General features: G+C 39.1%; 1 protein-coding gene across 18 annotated transcripts in view; it reads left to right on the top strand.

The window, feature by feature from the left end:
* The window catches only part of LOC105489042 (spectrin repeat containing nuclear envelope protein 1), a 536,331-nt gene that overhangs the window by 326,305 nt on the left and 187,245 nt on the right, over positions 1-22,781 (top strand). For all 18 annotated transcript variants that reach the window (XM_011753636.2, XM_011753647.3, XM_011753641.2 and 15 more), the window contains 13 exons: positions 1,330-1,667; positions 1,863-2,007; positions 2,679-2,897; positions 3,947-4,206; positions 5,841-6,006; positions 6,342-6,494; positions 8,219-8,371; positions 8,971-9,153; positions 10,217-10,354; positions 15,951-16,136; positions 16,312-16,434; positions 16,810-16,992; positions 18,196-18,339. In XM_011753636.2, coding sequence (XP_011751938.2) covers positions 1,330-1,667; positions 1,863-2,007; positions 2,679-2,897; positions 3,947-4,206; positions 5,841-6,006; positions 6,342-6,494; positions 8,219-8,371; positions 8,971-9,153; positions 10,217-10,354; positions 15,951-16,136; positions 16,312-16,434; positions 16,810-16,992; positions 18,196-18,339 — 2,391 coding nt within the window. The remainder of the gene's footprint in view (positions 1-1,329; positions 1,668-1,862; positions 2,008-2,678; positions 2,898-3,946; positions 4,207-5,840; positions 6,007-6,341; positions 6,495-8,218; positions 8,372-8,970; positions 9,154-10,216; positions 10,355-15,950; positions 16,137-16,311; positions 16,435-16,809; positions 16,993-18,195; positions 18,340-22,781) is intronic.

Genomic DNA, 22,781 nt, shown 5'->3' with positions numbered 1-22,781 from the left:
CTATTTAGTACACTTTAACCTTTTCATGTTGATTCAAGGCTATTGTTTAAAAAAAATTTTTAACTATTTTTCTAGACCTATTAGTATAAACAGAGATATAGAATCTAGAATGTAGAGTAGAACAGAAGTTACCAGAAATGTTCATTCTTGAAGGACATTTGTCAGGTAAGCTTGCTTCTTTTGGTGAGTTTTGAACCAAAATCTTAAATCTATTAAGATGTCTCTATTTGTGCCATCTTGTCTTATTGATGATCTTCGTCCAAATAACTAAAGGTCATGGTTCCTGGGGCATTTCTTATTTCCTCTGCTGATTCTATGCTTTGCTGTCCCTGTTCTTTCCTTAACTGGTGCTCATCTTACGGGTACTTTCTCTACCTTTTCTATGCATCTTCGCTTGCACAGTCACAGCTTATCTTGTCCAGTCATTGATGGCTGGTTAGAGTGTTTCTTTTCCTTCTGGAGTTGAATGGACCAGCCTTCTGGACTTCAACTTCTCAACTTTTCTATTTTAGTCTCTATACAAGACTCACAGGTTACTATTTCGCTTCCAGAAATTACTCTGTGGCGTGGTCTGGTAAATGCCAGTTTGGAAGTTTGATGTTGCTATACTTCTTTTTTTTTCCTTTTTTCTTTTCTTTTCTTTTCTTTTCCTTTCCATGTTTGTTTGTTTGTTAATTTGTTTTTTGAGAGACAGAGTCTGGAGTGCAGTGAAACTATCTCGGCTCACTGCAACCTCTGCCTCTCAGGTTCAAGCAATTCTTGTGCCTCACCCTCCCAAATAGCTGAGATTACAGGCATGCGCCACCACACTCAGCTAATTTTCCTATTTTTAGTAGAGACAGGGTTTCACCATGTTAGCCAGGCTGATCTCGAACTCCTGGCCTCAAGTGATCTGCCTCCCTCAGCCTCCCAAAGTACTGAGATTACAGTCATGAGCCACCATGCTTGGCCGTGTTGTTATACTTCTAACCAACGAAGACATTACTGCACTTTGGTAAACATTCAGTCTGCCACATATTTCTAAGCATTATATTATTTCTTAGAGAGGGAACTTTCAGAACTAGTCAAGATACTGACATAAATTTCAATCCCATCTCTGTCCTTATTATTTGATGTAATGGCAATAATACAATTATAACAAGAATAGCAGAAGGAAAAATCAAGGCTGATGATGGATGGCACCACAAAAATATTCCCCTAGCTTATCAATGCACTTACACACATACACCCATGAGACTGAGGACTGGAAAACAAATGAATGAATGAAACTCTTTCCTGCAAATACATTGCAAAGGAGAGTTGATTATGTTTGCAACTGCTGTTTTTCAGGCTACCTTGACTGAAATGTTTAGCCAGTGTCAAAGGTATTATCAGGTATTTCAAGCGGCCAATGACTGGCTTGAGGATGCCCAAGAAATGTTGCAGCTGGCAGGCAATGGCCTAGATGTGGAGAGCGCAGAGGAAAATCTCAAAAACCACATGGAATTTTTCAGTACAGAGGATCAGTTCCACAGTAACCTGGAGGAGCTCCGCGGCCTGGTAGCCACCCTGGACCCACTCATCAAGCCAACAGGCAAAGAAGACCTAAAACAGAAAATGGCTTCTCTGGAACTCAGGAGCCAGAGGATGAGCCAGGACTCTTGTGCCCAAGTGGATCTCTTGCAGAGGTATTTCAGGATGTTTCGTGTTTTATATTTAGTGAAATGAATTTCCATGCTGAAAGTAGTAATACACAAATGACATACGTTAGCACATACATGCATTCTTCTCTCTTAAGTATCATTAGACATACTGACACCAGAGCTTCGTGTAGAAATACGTAATTTCATGTTACTTATCAATTTCTGTTGGACTCTTTCAAGATGCACAGCTCAATGGCACGATTACCAGAAAGCAAGGGAAGAGGTTATTGAATTGATGAATGATACAGAAAAGAAATTGTCTGAGTTTTCTTTGTTGAAGACTTCTTCTAGTCATGAAGCAGAAGAAAAATTGTCAGAGCACAAGGTCAGAGTTTTGGGCTGTTGTTTTTTTTTTTTTTTTAAATCCTTTTTCTATAATTGTAATGGGTCTTTGCAACATGATCAATAAATCTTCACTTCTACCTGGAATTTTTCAATATGATAAGGATGCATTTAACCATATTTTATAGAAGTTTTAAGTTTATTAAATGCTGTTACCTTTTAGGATTCCCGTTGGAAATGCATAGCAAAGATTTTAAAAAGATGTTCAGAGCAGTTTGCTTCCGATAAGATGTGGCACTTAATAAATGTCAGTAAATACTTTTTGTTGATAACAGATTAAATAAAACTCAAAAATTAATAACTGAGTCTCCCTTTATCAGAGCAATATAAGGAAAAAATGTAACATACTAAAATATTACATTTGGTTCACTTACATTTGTGCTGCTTTTTAAAAATGAAAAAAAAGTCATCTCAAGTAGCAAAATACACTTTTGTTTTTAATACATAAATAATATTCACCTCACCTCTTTAAAAAGCTTTAAGACTAACTCTGGTTAAAAAATAAACATGAAAGAGTACCTAGAGGAGAATAAATGTATATGTAGAAACATTCCCTTTTGCAGGTAATTTTGGGCTTTACCAACATCCATAGAACTTAAAAAAAATTAATCTCTCCCTTGTCTCCTCTCTTCCGTCCTCCATCCCCAACTCTAGGCTTTAGTGTCAGTGGTTAACTCTTTCCATGAGAAAATCGTGGCCCTTGAGGAAAAAGCTTCACAACTGGAGAAAACCGGAAATGATGCTAGCAAAGCCACCCTGAGCAGGTCAATGACCACTGTCTGGCAGCGCTGGACACGCCTTCGAGCTGTGGCCCAAGACCAGGAGAAGATCCTGGAAGATGCAGTGGATGAGTGGACGGGCTTTAACAACAAGGTAGTTTCCGCTGTCCACGGGCTCACCTTTCTTTCCTCACTAATTATAATGTATTTTGAAACACGGTATTTTGCTGCTGTTTGAAGTCAGCCTTCTGAAAGTAATAAAGGCTTTTTCAAATCTCTGTTTCAATGACATAAAAACTAAGTTATGAAACAAAGTACAAAATGCAATGTGCAGTTTAGTCCCAAGTCACGGTCAAATTATTTCAGTGAGAAAAACCAAGCAAATAGATTTTGAAAGGAGAACAAGTCCATTTTGCCCCATTTGTTTTCTTAACTGGCCTTGTAAAAGAACGAGATACTTTTTCTTTACCATGAAACCTGAAAATGAGCAGAAATTTAACTCATTACGGAAAATGTATATTCAACGTTTTCCTTTTTGGAGTCTTGCTCTGTCGTCCAGGCTGGAGTGCAGTGGTGTGATCTCAGGTCACTGCAACCTCCGCTGCCTGGGGTCAAGCAATTCTCCTGCCTCGGCCTCCTGAGTAGCTGGAATTACAGGCACCCACCACCACACCCAATTAATTTTTGTATTTGTAGTAGAGATGGGGTTTTGCCATGTTGGTCAGGCTGGTCTCAAACTCCTGACTTCAGGTGATCCGCCTGTCTCAGCCTCCAAAAGTGCTGAGATTACAGGCATGAGCCACCACATGCCTGCCTGGCCACTTTTTCCATCTTTTAAAGGTTTAATGTTTTAAGCCATGTCTTCCTTTATGATTTAAAGGTATTCATTTATGTTACCTTAAATATTGGAAAGAGTATTTTGTTTTCTTAGTTTAAAAAAAAAAAAAAAGCTTTTTCTGTATTAAGTATAGTCTCTGATTGTCCTAATATTATTTTGAGATTAAAGCTTTAAACCCAGAGGTACAGAGGTGATATCTCCTTTCACGTTAAGAAGGTGGCTCAGGTTCCAGTTTCCTAAAATATGGAATTTATACCATCATCTTTAATTGGCTTCATACACTAGTGTGTGGCTTTTATGGGAATGACCTTATTTTTTTCAGTTTATTTATTATTGAACTTCATAGTATGTACATTTGTCATCAGGTTAAAAAGGCCACTGAAATGATTGATCAGCTGCAAGATAAGTTACCTGGCAGTTCAGCAGAGAAGGCGTCGAAAGCGGAACTCTTAACTCTTCTTGAATACCACGACACGTTCGTTCTGGAGCTGGAGCAGCAGCAGTCGGCCTTGGGCATGCTCCGGCAGCAAGCCCTCAGCATGCTCCAGGATGGAGCCGCCCCGACCCCCGGGGGAGAGCCACCGCTCATGCAGGAAATCACCGCGATGCAAGATCGGTGCCTGAAGTAATTAAGCACCTACTTTCATTCTGTTACTAAACTTGGCCTTGACCCAAAGGGATAAGCAGGGCACTTGAGTATGAAGGTGCTCCTTCACACCACCTTAAAAATGTGGGGATCCGTTCCCATCACCCTTGCTTTTCGGTTTCTTTGACTCTTCAATCATTTGTCTGACAAATACATATCTCATAGTACTTAGAGATACGATGAGAACCATGCAGACTCACTGTCTGTCTTCACGCTGTTTACAGTCAAGCAGCAGAGATAGGCAACGAAGGCAGCCTTTCAGTCAAGTGTGAAAAGGGAGCTGAGGGAATCCGAAGCAGAGACAAGCAGCCGAGGGGAGGAGTCAAAGAAGGCATCCCTTCAGAAGGAGAATTTAAGCAGAAGCCTGAGCAGCCTGGAGCTAGGCACTGAGTTTTGCAAACAGGGGAAGGACATGTAAGAAAGGAAGAAACATGTCACTTCCTTTTTTTTTTTTTTTTTTTTTTTTTTTTTTTTTTTGAGACGGAGTCTCGCTCTGTCGCCCAGACTGGAGTGCAGTGGCGCGATCTCGGCTCACTGCAAGCTCCGCCTCCCGGGTTCACGCCATTCTCCTGCCTCAGCCTCCGGAGTAGCTGGGACTACAGGCGCCCGCCACCACGCCCGGCTAATTTCTTTTTGTATTTTTAGTAGAGACGGGGTTTCACCGTGTTAGCCAGGATGGTCTCGATCTCCTGACCTTGTGATCCGCCCGCCTCGGCCTCCCAAAGTGCTGGGATTACAGGCTTGAGCCACCGCGCCCGGCCGAAACATGTCACTTTCAAGGAGCTCCTTGGGTGATGCAGGGAGAGGAAGGGTGATTCAAGAGAAATGAAGCCTGAGAGGGAAACAATTGAGAGCTATTCAGAACTTAGATTTGATAAAGCTTGAGAACTCATTGGCTATCTGGGGTGACAGGGATATAGGAGCAAAGATGACACCACAGTCCAGGTAAATAGTAGTCATTGACTGGCAGTGAATTTAGTAGAAAGAGCAAGTTAATGTTGATATACAACCAGCCCTGATTCACTTATTGGGCCAGCGAAAAAACATTTATAGATAATTTAATTTCTATATTTATAAATATTACCTCATTCATGTCCTTGCATTCACCTCTTTCCCTTATAGGTGATGTGGGGGTAACCTAACACTTATTAAATTTACATTCATTCAAATAAAGACTTGAAATTTGGACATTATTAACATGATTAATTATGAAATTTCCAAAGCTTGATTTTTTTCTTTAAAAACTACTTTCTAATAGATAGCCATATATATTCCAGTTATACATTACTTTTAAATGTGCCATTTTAGTAGATTTCCAAAGAGGAAGTAAATAATGAAATAATCTCCAGGCTACGTTACATAGGAAATTAATTGCAATTCAGTGGCATGTGAGACAGTCAACTCTCAATTTTTCAAGGACAAACTATTCACTTTATATGACATTTATACATGAACTGAAGTGTTATTTGACAGTGTTGAGGAAGTGTCTTTACTTGCAAAAAAGATATTAGATTTCCCATTTCTGTATATGTATTGGATAAAATGTTGTCAAGTATTTGGGGGTTCCTTTCACTTCACATCACTTCTGTTTTATCCCTGTAATGTTTCTGAAGCATGCAGGAGAAAGTGAAGACTAATGGAAAGTTGGTGAAGCAAGAGCTGAAGGACCGAGAAATGGTGGAGACTCAGATCAATTCTGTGAAATGTTGGGTTCAGGAAACGAAAGAATATTTAGGGAATCCAACAATAGAAATAGATGCTCAACTTGAAGAACTTCAGGTACAAAAAAATCTCCTCATTCTCTTTACCCCTCGTTTCAAAAACAATTGCCCTGATTTTAATTGAACATACTTGTTTATATTTATTGAATATTGAATTTAAAAATTTCAGAAATGTGTTCTATAGAAGATATTTAGTATTACTTCATGGGATTTTCCTTTGTTTTCTAAAGTGAACATGCTTTATATTCAGAGACAAAAGAAGAGTGTTGTATTATTTTAAGATATTTCTCTAATTCCACACTTAATTATATGTTGATGAGCAATGTATAACCTTGTCTATAACAGTCTCCTTAGAAGGTCCCCAGAAATTTCTTATTTTGATCTTTTCTTCAGATTCTCCTAACAGAAGCCACAAATCACCGACAGAACATTGAAAAAATGGCAGAAGAACAGAAGGATAAGTACTTGGGTCTTTATACCATATTACCTTCTGAACTCTCCCTTCAGTTGGCTGAAGTAGCATTGGACCTAAAGATCCGTGACCAGGTAAACCTATGATCAAGAGTGTCTTTCTATTTTGTTTATAGGGTCAATCCTCTTGTGTCAAATATTTTTGTTTCTTTAAGAAGAAATGCATAGTCCTTTTTGGTGTTGAGACCAGAGCGAGATTTCTGTCTCTGGTCTCATGAAGAGTACAATTTCATGTAGTGAAAATAGGCTCAAATAACATCTGTATGGAAATATAATAGATTTTTAGGACTTTCTTAGTGGCTTAATGCTAAAGCTATTAAAGTTTAATTAAAAGCATTCTATATGAGACAAAGAGAAGACATACTACAATTCTAAAGTGCTACATGAAATAGGAAGTAATATCCCATTTGTACGAACTGTCAGATTCATACAGTTGTGCTCTACTTTGGAAATCTTCAATGTATGATGCAAAGTGTTTTAAAAATCTCATCAAAATCCGATCCTACTTTATCATGACTTTGACCTAAACTACTAATATGTGCTATTTACTGTTTTAAGTATTTAATTGATATATTTGGTTTTCTTCTTAGACATTGGAAGATCTATTGGGAAGGATGACTTGGCAAGTTCATGGTCTTTTTATATTTTTGAGACAGAGTCTTGCTCTGTCCTCCAGGCTGGAGTGCAGTGAAACAATCTCAGCTTACTGCAATCTCCACCTCCTGGGTTCAAGCAATTCTCATGCCTCAGCCTCCCAAGTAGCTGGGATTCCAGGCATGCACTACCACACCCAGCTAATTTTTTGCATTTTTAGTAAAAAGAGACAAGTTTTGCCATGTTGGCCAGCCTGGTCTCAAACTCCTGGCCTCAAGTGATCTGCCTGCCTCAGCCTCCCAAAGTGCTGGGATTACAGATGTGCACCTCTGTGCATAGCCATGGTTTTTTTTTTCTTTTTTTCTTTTTTTTTTTTTTGGTTCAAATGTAAGCTTTTCTCTGGATTAATTTTCCTATCATAGACTTATTCATATGTATTTCATTTACTTTGACACTCAATATAATGAAGGCCAAACACATCATTAACACTCTTTTAATGGTGTGTTTTCTCCCTACTAAAGAGGTTTTTTTAAAGATCTTTAACTATATAAAGAAATGTTTCCTCTCTTTAACATCTTTTCTTCAGCATTTTATTCTAAGCAACAGTGTGAATGTTTGTTATCAAATCAAACCGAAGTCATTGGAAATTTGTAAATGCTAACTGTCTTTTTTCACCTTCCTTTGCATTAGATGTGCTTAATACTTTGTTGGCATACTATAGAGTTGTAGTTGGAAAGTTACAAAAAGAGTTAACAGATCATTAACAGTCATTGATTAAAAGGTGCTTGGAAACAAATCAGTGTTCCTCCAACTGTTTAGGAGGATTTTCCATCCTATGAAGAAAAAGGCTTAGAGGAGTTTGTGTGCTCAGGGTCATTACGTTAGTTAATGGAGAAGATAGGATTCAAACTCAGCTGTCTACACAACCATCTATAATGAGTATTCTGTAAATATTCAATAAGTGAATTCCTCTACACACATTGCTTGTATCTTTGCTGGAACACAAGGAGTGCAAATAAATACATAAAGATAGTGAAGTCAGGGAAAGCCGGGAGAGCTTGTAACTAACTGCACATCTCTGGTGTGACCAAAGGTATCAATGCCAAAGCAGTTAAAATGTGTCTTGTCAACATCATTTGAGATTTTTAGTATCTATTATACAATTTTAACCATGGCTTGTTTTGCTGTTCTCACTGATTTTTTAGATCCAAGACAAAATAAAAGAAGTTGAGCAGAGCAAGGCCATGAGCCAGGAACTCAGCCGGCAAATTCAGAAGATAGCTAAAGACCTCACAACTATTCTAACTAAGCTGAAAGCTAAGACAGATAATTTAGTTCAAGCTAAAACTGACCAAAAGGTAAGAAGTAGAATTTTAAAGGGTGCTACTGAATGAATTAAATAGTTTTTGGAGTCAGTTTTACTTGGGGATACAGGATAAAAACCTTTTAGGAACCTTTATTAAAGCCAAATAGTAACAGCAGGCGGTAAAGAAATGTTATAACTGAATCTACACAGATCCTCTTCCATAACTTATCATTCTAATTGAACAGTATTAATAAATATACATGCACGAGTGTGTAAGAAAGAAGACTGTCAAAGGACTAAGTGATGATTTAGGAATGCAAGTATATAAATTCCAAAGTGAATTGTGTCCTTGGTAGCTAAATCTGTGTTCTTCCTCTGTTGATGAGTTCAGGGACTGTAATCCTTTTTGGGTGGGGCAGAAGGAAAATGTTAGCCTTCTCACTCAGCCTCATAGGAAACAAACACCAGGATTACAACATATCCTGCTCTGCCTTTCCAACCGAAGAAACAAAAATGACCTGATCATAGTAGAATTATAGTAAAGTTATTCATTATAATATTTGGCTTTGACAAAAATCAGTCTGATCTTGGAAAATCTGAAGAAATTTATTTTCTATTCTCTAATGTTCTTTCATTTTGATGACCATCAAGGTGCTGGGAGAGGAATTAGATGGTTGTAATTCAAAGTTAATGGAATTAGATGCAGCAGTACAGAAATTCTCGGAACAGAATGGCCAACTGGGTAAGCCACTGGCCAAGAAGATAGGAAAACTGACTGAACTTCACCAGCAGACCATTAGACAAGCTGAGAATCGGCTCTCCAAACTCAATCAGGTATGTGTTCCGGACCAGAATTCCAAATCCTCTAAGGCAGAAACTTCCATATTCTGCTTTTCTCTTTTGAAAATAAATAAACATAAATAAAAAGATAAAATGGACAATGAGAGAGTAGTTTAGGTATAGCTTATTTCATGCTACACTTGTGTTCCTAAGACTTAGGTGTAAACCAGCACTTATTTTATATCCAGTCGTATGATAAAGTCACTGACAAAGGTGGTCCTATAAACGGACTTTGGAGTGAATATTTTTTAAAATGGAGAAGTATTTTGTGAAATGAATATTCACCCGTTAACATGTTTTATGAAATCAGTTTGGGGTTAATTCAAGTACCTTTAAGTAAACTACATATATATTAGCTTACATTGACTTAATAGGTTCAGGTTGCACATCTGTAATAATTGTTGCATATAGACTAGACTTTTGAAACCGATTAATATAATCAGTGACAAGTTAAAACTAGGAGTTGGCAACCCATTGATTATAGTATTGAAACTTTGACTGCTGTAATCCCCACTTGCCACCTCCTTACACAGGGGAGGGTGAAGGAAGGGATAGAGGAAGTCCTGGCATGGTGGCTCATACCTACAATCCCAGTACTTTGGGAGGCTGAGGCGGAAGGATCACTTGAGCCTAGGAGTTTGAGACCAGCCTGGGCAACATGGTGAAACCTACAAAAGATGCAAAACATTAACTGGGCATGTGGACATGTGCTTGTGGTCCAGCTACGTGGGAGGCTGAGCCCGTAAGATTGAGGTTGCAATTAGCCATGATCCTGCTACTGCACTCCAGTCTGGGTGAGAGTAAGACCCTGGTAAAAAAAAAGAAAGAAGAAAAAGAGGAATAATTCAATCATATTAAGAATTTGAGCTTTATCCCAAGGTCACTGAGAAGCCTTTGACAGATTTTCAACAGGGAAACGATTTTTTGATACCATTGAATATCATAGATATTATAACTATCAACCCCTAAGATTGTTGTGTCCAAAAAGACAGAAGACTGATTTATAGCTCAAGAAACTGAGTTTACATTTGTTATCTTAATGTTATTGGTTTTTCAGGCAGCATCACATTTAGAAGAATACAATGAAATGCTTGAATTAATTTTGAAGTGGATTGAGAAAGCTAAAGTCTTGGCTCATGGAACTATTGCATGGAATTCTGCAAGCCAGCTTCGAGAACAATATATTTTGCATCAGGTAATCTTAGGAAAAAAAATTTTTAAAAACTAACCAAGGGCAATTTGATTTAACCGGGCAGACTGATACAACACTTAGAGGGCCGTGATGTAAAATTACTGGAGCTATCAGATAAAAAGAATGCTAAGGTACCCCTGAGTTGTTCAGTAGTTGGACAGAAAGGAGCTTCTCATGAAATTTCATGAAATTGAAAAAATAAATATCCTTGATCTTCCCTAAACCTACCTTACACCAAGACGCAAACCAATCAGCCTTGTAGAACTCATTTTCTGTAGCTTCTTTGAAATAATTATTTGCAGGGATCTGGTGGGAAATTCTTTTTCGTGAAGAGATACAATGAAGTGTGGAAAGATTCTAGATCCACACTCAGACTGGCGGGAGAATCAAACTCCGCCCTGCAGGGTTGTGTGATTTGGAGCAGAATGCTTTGCCTGTCTGAATTCTGTCTTCTCATCATTTGTATGAAGATGTAAATAATATTCGTATTTCAGACTTATCATGAGATCAAATGGTTTAAGGTACATACGTGCAAACATCTCCCTGGCACATACATCTGCCTCCTCCCTCAGCCCTCACCCAGGCCTGTCATCTGGCCTTCCACAGGAGGTCGGGCAGCCCAGAGCAAGCCACGAGTCCACATCCACATGCTGGCTATGTTACTTCATTTCCTCTGAAGTTACATGAGAAAAATGTTCCTTTTCTCTCAGTCACGTCATCCAGGAAATTATTTCATCCTTTTGTAACTTAAGCTTAAATTAGACCCAGATAGCTAATAGGCTAGTTATCTTATAATAAAATATAGGGTGACTTCTATTGGAGTTACATGGGTATCCTTGAGTATTCTAGATTTTTCTCTCTTATATTATTTATGTATCCTTGTGGCCTTTAAATGAATCCCCGTATCCATTCTTGCTTACAGGGTTCTAGATAAAAGCTTATTTTTCCCTTTTTGGAATGCTTTAACAGCTCCTAATTTTTCCCTATATTCACAGTCTTTCTTCTCTGATCAATCTTGAGTATTCTTCCCACAGTGTCTTTAACTCCAATCTTTTGCTTTAAGATATGCTTAGATATGAACAGACAGGACTTAAGTTACCACTGATTTGAAAACAATGAAAAAAAGCCAACATCCTTAGAAGTCTAGAAATGCAAATTTCAGCAAAAAAAGAGAGGAAGAAAGACAAAGTTAACTGTCAAGTTCATAACTGTTTCTTTCAAGTTCATATTTATGGAAGTGAGCTCTCAAACATTGCTGGTATCCTGGTAAAATCTCTCTGAAAAATAATTGGCAAAATATATGATGATTGTCAAAAATGTTACTACTCTGGGTCAGGCATGGTGGCTCACACCTGTAATCCCAGCACTTTGGGAGGCTGAGGTGGGCGGATCACAAGGTCAGGAGTTCAAGACCAGCCTGGTCAATATGGTGAAACCCCATCTCTACTAAAAATACAAAAATTAGCTGGGCGTGGTGGCGGGCGCCTGTAGTCCCAGCTACTCAGGAACCTGAGGCAGGAGAATGGTGTGAACCCAGGAGGTGGAGGTTGCAGTGAGCCGAGATCACGCCACTGCACTCCAGCCTGGGTAACAGAGTGAGAGGCCATCTCAAAAAAAAAAAAAAAAAAAGAAAAGAAAATGTTGCTACTCTGACCTGTTGGCTCCTTTTGAACTCCTTTTTATGGCTATAATCCAAGTATAGAAAATACTTTCCACAGTATTAATAACTGTATTGAAATTTTAAAGAAAACTTAAATCTGAAATAACCTTTTTCTGAGTAAATATTTGCATATAATAAAATATAATGAAGTATTTAAGGTAATCATGACTTTTTTTTTTTTTTTTTTTTTGAGACAGCGTTTCGTTCTATTGCCCAGGCTGTAGCTCAGTGGCGTGATCACTGCAACCTCCACCTCCCGGGTTCAAGCGAATCTTGTCCCTCAGCCTACTGAGTAGCTGGAACCACAGGCACGCACCACCACGCCTGGCTAATTGTTGCATTTTTAGTAGAGATGGGGTTTCACCTTGCTGGCCAGACTGGTCTCAAACTCCTGGCCTGAAGTGAGCCCCAACGCCTTGGCGTCCCCAAATTCTGGAAATACAGGCATTTGTTTATTTATTCAACAAACATAGAGTCCTTTCCCAAACTAGAACTTTGGGTAGGCATTTAGTGTACAAAGAATATTTCCTGTCCCCACCACAGGGAGTTGATTATTTAGGGGAGGGGACAGATAGAAGGAGACAGTACAATATAGTGTGATTAGTGCAGAGACAGAGGGCCCAGGTGCTGAAGGAGCCCACAGGAAGGTCCTCAACCCAACCACCCACCAGGAGTCTAAGAGGAAAGCGCAGAAAGGCTTCTCAGGAAAAGGTGATGCTGGGCTGAGTCCTGAAAAACATGACAGCCTACTTGTGGAATGTGTTTAGATAAAAATGCATGCTGAAATCCTAGCAGTGAACGTGAGGAGTGTTTTCTGGTGCTGGTACAAGGGATAAGAGAGAAGAATAGAGAGATAAGAAAAAGATCCTAAAAGTCTGTTGGGAATTTGAAGCTTATCCTAAAGTCACTCTGAAGCCTCTGAAACAATATTCTGCCTGCAAAGGACAAGTTCAGACTTGTATTTGCAGAAAGCAAATTTAGCAGCCTTTGGAAAACACATTGAGGAAGGTAAGACAATATAAAAGATGGTTTCAGTATTTCAGTAGATGACAAGGCCTCTCTTTGGAGATTAGGAGGAGAAGACAAAGTCAAGAGATACTAAGCAGCTAGAATTCTCCAATTTGGAGACTTGAATTGGGTGAAAGAGAGGAAGGAGTCAAGGATGATTTCCAGGTTTCTATGACTTGAGCAGTAGGGTGGGTTGACTGCATCATGGGGCACAGTGAAAAAGACACCAGGTCCTGAGATGATCTGGTTCAGAAGCTGAAGAGAGAACGCAGACTGTAGACTCTATTTTGGTGAGTTCTTGCGTGCACCCTTTGGGAAGTAAAGCAGCCTGTGTTTATTTAAAAAGAATGCACCGTGAGAAAAGCCATTGTGTTTTTTGGGAGGCCGAGGGGGGTGGATCACTTGAGGTCAACAGTTTGAGACCAGCCTGGCCAACATAGTGAAACCCCATTCTCTACTAAAAATACAAAAATCAGCTGGGCGTGCTGGGGACCGCCTGTAATTCCAGCTGCTCGGGAGGCTGAGGCAGAGGTTGCAGTGAGCCTAGATCGCGACATTGCACTCCAGTCTGGGCGACAGAGCAAGACTCCATTTCAAAAAAAAAGAAAGAAAAGAAAATCTATTGTGTTTTTCCTAATGTCAGAGATGTGAGAACCAGAGTGACTTTATAGGGGCCTGAATAGGGGCTGAGTAAATGAGGATGAGGTCAATGAAAATGGGTAGCATTCCCAGGTCAGGCATTCTTAGGCACAGAATAATTATGATTAAAGAGACAGGTTGATAATATTTACCAAAGAGACCCAGGACTTAATAGATCTGGGAAATAACAGACTCAGGAAATGTCCTGATGTCCTGGTATCTTACGAATAAAAGCGTTCTTGGATCTATACTTAAAAAAATTTTTTTAACATAGATTCTTGTGGAAGACAGCAGTTACACAAAGATTAACAATCTTTTGTCGCAGGCACTTGTAGAGCACATCTCCGCCAATTTTTCGCTTTGTTGTCTTATGTGTAAGCAGACATCATGCTTAAGGTGGATGCATTCCTCTTTCTGCTTTTGGGAACACCCTACTTTGTCAGTGGAATAGCCATTCTTTCATCCCTTTACTTTCTTAATAAACTTGCTTTCATTTCACTCTGGATTTGCTGCAAATTCTTTCTTGCACAAGATTCAAGAACCCTCTTTTGGGGTCTGGATTGGGACCTTTTCCCAGTAACACTAATATCAGGTGAAAAAGAAAGATGGAAAACTATAGTTATGTTAGGACCTCAATTATTAATACCTAAAAATATGCCCAAATGTATCAGCAGTTAACTCTTAAAGTTATTTCTGGGTTATAAGATGATGAGATATTTTGTTTTCTTCTTTATATTTTCAATATTTTCCAAATCATATATTTTCTGTTTAATATATTTATATATTAAATATATATTTAAATCATTTATTAATAAATATTCTTAAATTATACATTTACATTAAATATATATTTAACAGATTATATATATATATCTCCTTACTATATATATTTATCTGTAAAAATAAATACATCTTGTATAGGGGCTGGGCATGGTGGCTCACACCTGTAATCCCAGCACTTTGGGAGGCCGAGGCTGGCAGATCACAAGGTCAGGAGTTCGAGACAAGCCTGACCAACATGGAGAAACCCCACCTGTACTAAAAATACAAAATTAGCTGGGCGTGGTGGCACATGCCTGTAATCCCAGCTACTCAGGAAGCTGAGGCACGAGAATCACTTGAACCCAGGAGGTGGAGGTTGCAGTGAGCCAAGATCGTGCCATTGCACTCCAGCCTGGGCAACAAGTGCAAAACTCCATCTCCAAAAAAAAAAAAAGATAAATATATCATGTATAAATATATATCTTATTATATATCCTATACAGATAAATATTTATCTGTTAAGTATATCTTATTATATAGCTTAGATATATATTGATCTGTTAAATATATATATTTATAAACATTTATTGTGAGAAAAGAAAGTACTTCATTAAAAAAATACAGTCTATTGCCTAAGAATAATATCCTATTCTTCATTTCTCCTCTTTACACATTACACACCCCACTAACTGCACATGCTAGGCTCACCCACCTCTGTACCTAGGCAGATGCTGTTCTCTCTGTGTGAAATGTCTTTCCTCTTCCCCCTCATCTGTCAGATTGCAAACATCCTTCTGACTAGGCTCAGATGTGACTCTTCCCGGAGACCTTCTCCCAATCTTCCCCAAGTCGCAGTCATCTCTTCACACTGGCTTCTGTTTCATTCTACTTTTCATGAAATGTACATTGTATGGTTACTTATCCATTGTATTTCTGCTAGACCCAGTAGATGATACCATTCTGAATGATCAGGGCTGTTTTTTCTTCTCTTGATATTTATTGCACGTATCTTCTACCCCTTTGTCTCACTTAAAGCAAGTGAGCCAAGGTTTTTGCTTGTAATACTCTTGTTCTTATTTTCATTTCTTAGGTAAATATGAACTTCAGTCTTAGCTATAGAATATGAGAGCTGAAAAGTAATTCTTTAGTTTAAATATGAGAAAAGGTAGACCCAGAGACACGAATAAGACACCGAGTATGTTTGAGCTTTTCACTGCTAGAATTCCTGTGTTCTGGCCCTCATGAGGGTGCAGCTTGGGTTTGACAGAGCAGGAGCCCCATGGTCCCACGCATAGTATGACATGTGACCTCTGCACATGGTTTACAGTTCCTGAACTGTGATTTCTTTTTCTGTGAAATAGTTACAATAGTAGATGGCTACCAACTAGAAACTGGTCACAGGGGGGTTGAAAGTAAAACACAATAATGGACACACAGAACTTACACAGGGCACTTTATGCCATGTCATATTGAATATCTATACCCCTCTACCTATGTGTCAATGTCATGAATGTTGACAATTCACCCTAGACCCTGCTGGAAGAATCCAAAGAAATCCACAGTGACCTGGAAGTAATGACTGAGAAATTACAGTACCTCACTAGTGTGTACTGTACAGAAAAAATGTCCCAGCAAGTGGCAGAACTGGGACGGGAGACTGAGGAGTTGCAACAGATGATCAAAATTCGTTTGCAGAACCTCCAAGATGCAGCTAAGGTAAAAAAAAAAAAAAAAAAAAAAAAAAAAAAAAAAGCAGAAGAAAAAGTCTGTCATTAAAAGAAATGCCACTGTGGAAACAGTGCTCACCTGTGATGTGGTTTCTTTGGCTATGATGTTTTCTTCACCTATGACTTTGGGCTTCAAGTACAATATATTGATATTTACTCTCTAGGATATGAAAAAATTTGAAGCAGAGTTGAAAAAGTTACAAACTGCCTTGGAGCAAGCCCAGGCAACCCTGACCTCTCCAGAAGTTGGACGTCTCAGTCTCAAGGAGCAGCTCTCTCATCGGCAGGTAAGCCGAACTAACTTGGAGTAAACAGGGACAGGGACCTATACTTTTAAAAGAGGATAGCAAGGAAAAATGCCTCCTAAACTCAACACTGTTTTTTTTTAAAAATTTATTTTTAAATAGAGACAGGGTTGCCCTAGGTTGGCCAGGCTGGTCTCGAATTCCTGAGCTCATGTGATCCACCCGCCTCTGCTTCTCAAAGTGCTGGGGTTACAGATGTCAACCACTGTGCCCAGCCCCTAAATTCAACACTATTTTAAAAATGTTTTTGCAAAATGTTTATAACTTGCAACATAACTATAATTTAGTAAGTGCCTCTTGCTTATGAAATAAATGATTTAAATATTAAATTTTTGAACTATGAAATCGCATTTTCAGCATCTGTTGTCTGAGATGGAGTCACTGAAGCCGAAGGTGCAAGCAGTGCAGCTCTGCCAGAGTGCCCTCCGGATCCCCGAGGATGTGGTCGCCAGCTTACCTCTGTGTCATGCTGCTCTGCGGCTGCAGGAAGAGGCCAGCCGGCTGCAGCACACCGCCATCCAGCAGTGCAACATCATGCAGGCAGGTGAACGGTGCCCACGCCAGCAGGGCAATTGCTGATGAATCATGGGCTTCTTTTCTTAGCATTGTGTGGGCTCAGCCATCAAAACACATCCAGGGTGTTGAATCTGACAGGCTGTTGTGGTTTTATAAAATAAGGAGATTAAAATGCTGTCATTTGGATCACCCACAAAAGCCTGGGGAATGCTATATAAAAAATATCCTTGGTGAAAATTATCTTTTAGTGATATTTTTAAATAAAGAACTTGTAAAGATTTATTTCTATGCAATGAAATATTTTTATCTCTCATTATTCACCTGAGAATCATCTACAAACTGATAATACAGGTTTACTGTTATCTTATGTTACAGAGTTTTTTCATATTTCAGCTTATCGAGGCATTAAATCCATTTTCTTTTGACTGCCTAAAAAAAATGCACTCAAGTATAATTCTTAGTCTCTTCACCTAGTAAGAGAAAAATCATTTACCAGGAAGAAATGACACTATTTACCTTATGTTTCCCTTCAACTAATAATTCTCGCTTTATCCAAAAATTGTATCAATAGCATCTCATTAAAATAACTAGTGGCTCATTTGGTCAACTATCCTTTTCCCCTGTTATCTTGTAATTTGTTGGACAGAAAATTCCTGAGGGTAAAAGTCATGCATAATTCATATGTATATATACTTTTGTTTGGTAGAGATGGGGGTGTCATCATGTTGCCCAGGCTGTATTGAACTCCTGGGCTCACATGATCCACCCACCTTGGCCTCCGAAAGTGCTGAGATTACAGGCTTGAGCCACTGCGCCCAGCCCATAATTTGTATTTTTATTCCCTACCGTAGCACTTAGTTAAGTGTCTTACTTATATGTTCAGTATTTGTTAGATGGAAAAATGAAATAATGTTTCCCACACTGCTTCACCCTTTCTGACTATCATATTCCATCTTCAGGATGATATCGATAGGGAAAAGAGAGAAAAAGAATCCTAACCACTTAACTATTTTGATTCCGTCAATAATTTTGCTACAATATTTTAGAGAGAAAGCTCTGAAATATCTAAGTAAAGTGAAGAATTCAAACCATTAGGAATCTTACCCATCATTTCTTTATTCCCTACCCATACAGGTAAAAAAAGGAGTTAAACTACAGAATCACTTACCTAGTTATTGATCGAGAAAAAAAAAAAACTATCTATCTTTCTATGTTGTTTTTTCAAAGGAGGCTGTGGTGCAGTATGAACAATATGAGCAAGAAATGAAACATCTCCAGCAACTGATAGAAGGAGCCCACAGAGAGATTGAGGATAAACCTGTTGCCACCAGTAACATACAGGAGCTGCAGGCTCAGATTTCTCGGCATGAGGTGAGAGAGAAATGTAGGCAAAATACCGAGGGCAGGAAACTGGATGGATTAGCGTTTACGTTTGGTTTCTAGTGAATGGAAGGGAACAGTTTCCCCTGTCCTGCACTTAATGTGTTCAGCTCTTGGGAGGTCTCTTTGACTATCTAAGCACTGTGAGTGCCGTTTTTGCTGATTCAGTAACACGTGCCTTCCCCTTGATTCCACCTCTCTACACGTTGTTCACATTATACGGGACTCACGGATTGTCGTCTCCTTCACCCAGAATTCTCACAGTTAATACACTAAAACACAGTCCCATACCCTGTTTTTAATGCCTGCAAAAAACAGCAGTGCTCAAAGCTTTGCTGCATTGGTCGCTCTCTTGGTGGCTCACGCCTGTAATCCCAGCACTTTGGGAGGTCAAGATGGGCAGATCATGAGGTCAGGAGATGGAGACCATCCTGGACACCATGGTGAAACCCCGTCTTTACTAAAAATACAAAAATTAGCTGGGTGTGGTGGCACGCGCCTGTAATCCCAGCTACTTGGGAGGTTGAGGCAGGAGAATCACTTGAACCCAGAAGCCGAGATCGCGCCACTGCACTCCAACCTGGCGACAGAGCGAGACTCGGTCTCAAACAAACAAACAAACAAACAAAAACTTAATATTTTAAACATTTTCTTCTTTGAAATATTACTCATTTCAGTTCCTCTTCCCAAAATCAGAGGATGGTCCAGGTTGCTTACTTTGCTAGTTTTCAGATTGGGCCAGCTAACATGTACCTCTTTTTCAAATGTTCTTTGTTTGTTCCTTTGGCATCATTATGACCTTAGGACTTGTCACTCCTTGTGCTGTCCCTGTCCCAGAGATCATGGTCCTTGAGTGATTGAGCTTAGCAGGGAATTTCCTTTCCTGAACTGTCAATTCCATATAGGTCAAGTTCACTCTTTCCCTTGGGGGCTGGTTCATAGCACTGTGAATTTTGGTAAATAACTGGGAGGAGGGTGTCTTATTTTTTCTGTACTGAGGATAGAGTATATGGAGTATATCCTTCCGTATGCTCTATTTTAACTTTGTCACGAGAACAAGGAACAATTTTTCCAAACCACTTACGTTGAGATTCTCAAAAGATTCAAAGCATTGCTTTGTAAAGATGAAAAATCTCACCCCCTTCTCCAAATGCAATTAATTCTTTAATTTCTTGACATATATAAACATTAATAATTTTCATTTATATATGATTTACAAAATCATTTAAATATGCCATCTACATTTACTCCTACAACTATAGACATCATCTATGTTAGTGATTTTTCTTATGCAATGGCTAAATGAAAATGTAATGTAGATTTTTGAAACCACTGTTTATGTTGGTCTGTACATTAGACTATATATTATGTATTTATTTTGAAACTATTTTTAATCCCATCTAGGAAGATCCAAAATTTTGTTGTAACAACTCTTCTATCATGGTACAGATATTTTTAAAATCGTTTCTGGAGTAATAATTGTTATTACTACTAAACATTTTTGTTGTATGGTTTTTCCTCCCCAAGAAACTTGTGCTTTTTTTTTTTTTTTTTTTGAGACAGAGTCTTGCTGTATCACCCAAGCTAGAGCGCAGTGGCAAGACCATGGCTCACAGTGGGATCATGGCTCATTGCAGCCTCTACCTCCTGGGCTCGGGCAGTCCTCCCACCTCAGCCTCCAAGTATTTGGGACTACGAGCACATACCACTACCTCAGGCTAGTTTTTGCATTTTTTTTGTGGAGTAGAGACAGGGTTTCGCCATGTTACCCAGGCTGATCTCAAACTCCTGGCCTCAAGTGATATGCCTGCCTCAGCCTCCTCACGTGCTGGGATAAAAGATGTGAGCCACCATGCCCGGCCAGCTTTATGTTTTTTAAAGTAACTTATAAAATTTTACATCACTTTTTTATATCAACCCTATGAGGTAAGAATTTATATATATATATAAAATTTGATGTTTATTTTTAATTTATTTTTATTTTTATTTATATTAATTTTTTTTTAGATGGAGTCTTGTTCTCTGTTGCCCAAGCTGGAGTGCAGTGGCACAATCTTGGCTCACTGCAACCTTCACCTCCTGGGTTCAAGTGATTCTCCTGCCTCAGCCTCCCGTGTAGTTGGGATTACAGGTGCACACCACGATGCCCTGATAATTTTTGTATTTTTAGTAGAAACAGGGTTTGACCATGTTGGCCAGGTTGGTATCGAACTCCTGACCTCAAGTGATCCACCCTCCTTGGTCTCCCAAAGTGTTGGGATTACAGGCGTGAGCCACCACGCCCAGCCAACATAAGGATTTTTTAAAAATCATCTTTATTTTACTGACAAAAAAACCGAACTTAGAAAAAAGTGACTTCCTGAGCTCCCAAATCTAGTAACTGATTGAAATTAGACTCGATCTCAGTATCTTTGTCTCCAAATTCTGTGATTTTTCTTCCACTGTAATAGAAACTATCTGGGCTACTTAATGAAACAAAAGAGAATAACGAAGTCCCTGGAAAATAAATGAGTCTCCCAAGGTCACACTCAGCTCAGCCAGCAGTGGACTAGGTCTTCCCAGCTCTTGGTCCAGTGAGCTGTTTATTTTGTCGCATTTTCTTCCACAGTTCTGAACATCCATGTTACGTTTGTTAGTTTTAAACCAACTGTGGCTTAGAACACATTTTCATGTAAAAAATGATGCAGTCCTGTGTGAGCTTCATTGTATGTGTAAAACAAACACAGGAAGGAAAGTGCCGAGTGGAGAAAGCTTAACCGATGATAACATACAAATTGGGAAGAGGGTTTCTTCCTGTATTTTCTATCTTGTTTTAATTGAATTTCAATCTTATGGTGAATCTAGTTTTCTTACAAATAACTTTAAAAATAACTGATCATTTATTTATGGCTAAAGAATTCATACTTTTAAAAATAATTTTTCGGCCGGGTATGGTGGCTCACACCTGTAATCCCAGTACTTTTTGGAGGCCAAGATGGGTGGATCACAAGGTCAGGAGTTCGAGACCAGCCTGGCCAATATGGTGAAACCCTGTCTCTACTAAAAATACAAAAATTAGCCTGACATGGTGACAGGTGTCTGTAGTCCCACCTACTCAGGAGGCTGAGGCAGGAGAATCGCTTGAACCGGGGAGGTGGAGGTTGCAGTGAGCTGAGACTGTGCCACTGCCCTGCAGCCTGGGCAACAGAGCAAGACTCTGTCTCAAAATAATAATAATAATGATAATAATTTTGCAAAGGTTGCATTTAATTTTTAAAAAATCATCCTGCCACTTTTAAATCATAGGAGAGGATACTCAAACCTCTTTTCTTTCCACCTGATGCGGAAAGCCTGCTCCTGAAAACCAGAGACTGGCCACAGAGGGCTGCTTGTCTTTTAGTGGCCACTCTACCTGAAATTCCTACCTTTATAAACATCTTCAGAAATTTTATAAAGAGAATGGGTAACATGAAACCGAGTGTTCCATTTTGTTTTAGTGGATTTGACCACAGCTTGAATAACCAACCCTCGAAGGTAATGAGATTACAAGAGGTTTATACTTACAGAAGTAAGTCGTAGAGTACTCTTTCTCAGTGGAAGTCATGTGCATTGGAGTCACATGGGCTAATCATGAAATGCAGACTCTCATACACCTAGTCAATCAAAATCTTTGGAAGTGGTGACCAGAGGTGCATTTTTTAAAGAAACAATCCAAATGAGTTTTGTATACAATAAGGTTGAGAATTGCAGCTTAAGAAATGGTCACTTGCTGTCAGTGTGGGCACATCTTTGCAGGATACTGCAGTAGGGAGCTGTGCCCAGCCATGTGATTACAAGGGGTGGAAGGCCTAAAACTAACTCTGTCTATTTCATAAAGATTCCTCAAGTTGCCAGGCACGGTGGCTCATGCCGGTAATCCCAGCACTTTGGGAGGCCCAGGCAGACAAATCACTTGAGGTCAGGAGTTCGAGACCAGCTTGGCCAACACATGGTAAAACCCCATCTCTAATAAAAATAGAAAAATTAGCTAGGCATGGTGGCGCGGGCCTGTAATTCCAGCTACTCGGGAGGCTGAGGCAAGAGAATGACTTGAACCCAGGAACTGGAGGTTGCAGTAAGCCGAGATTACGCCACTGCACTCCAGCCTGGGTGACAGAGCAAGACTCCATCTCAAAAATAAAATACAATAAAATAATAAAAAAGATTCCTCAAATTTTTGTACAATGGCAAACCATTGTATGAAAGCTTGGTGACTTGAAATTCAAGGAGTCCAATAATCTGCTAGATCTGTCTTCTATTATTAACTAGTTACAGTAAATGGCATTTATTGAGTACCCACGTGCTAGCCACTAGACGAGATATGGTAAGTAGCTATTCAATCACTGCTTTTAAAAATCCTATTAGGTTTAATTAACTACATCCCCAGAGGTAAAGAAGCAATGATTTCTACTTTT

The sequence above is a fragment of the Macaca nemestrina genome, chromosome 5 (genome assembly GCF_043159975.1).
Source record: "Macaca nemestrina isolate mMacNem1 chromosome 5, mMacNem.hap1, whole genome shotgun sequence".
In the NCBI taxonomy this organism is placed as follows: Eukaryota; Metazoa; Chordata; class Mammalia; order Primates; family Cercopithecidae; genus Macaca; species Macaca nemestrina.
Note: the sequence above shows the minus strand (reverse complement) of the source record. Positions and strands in the feature narration are given on the sequence as shown.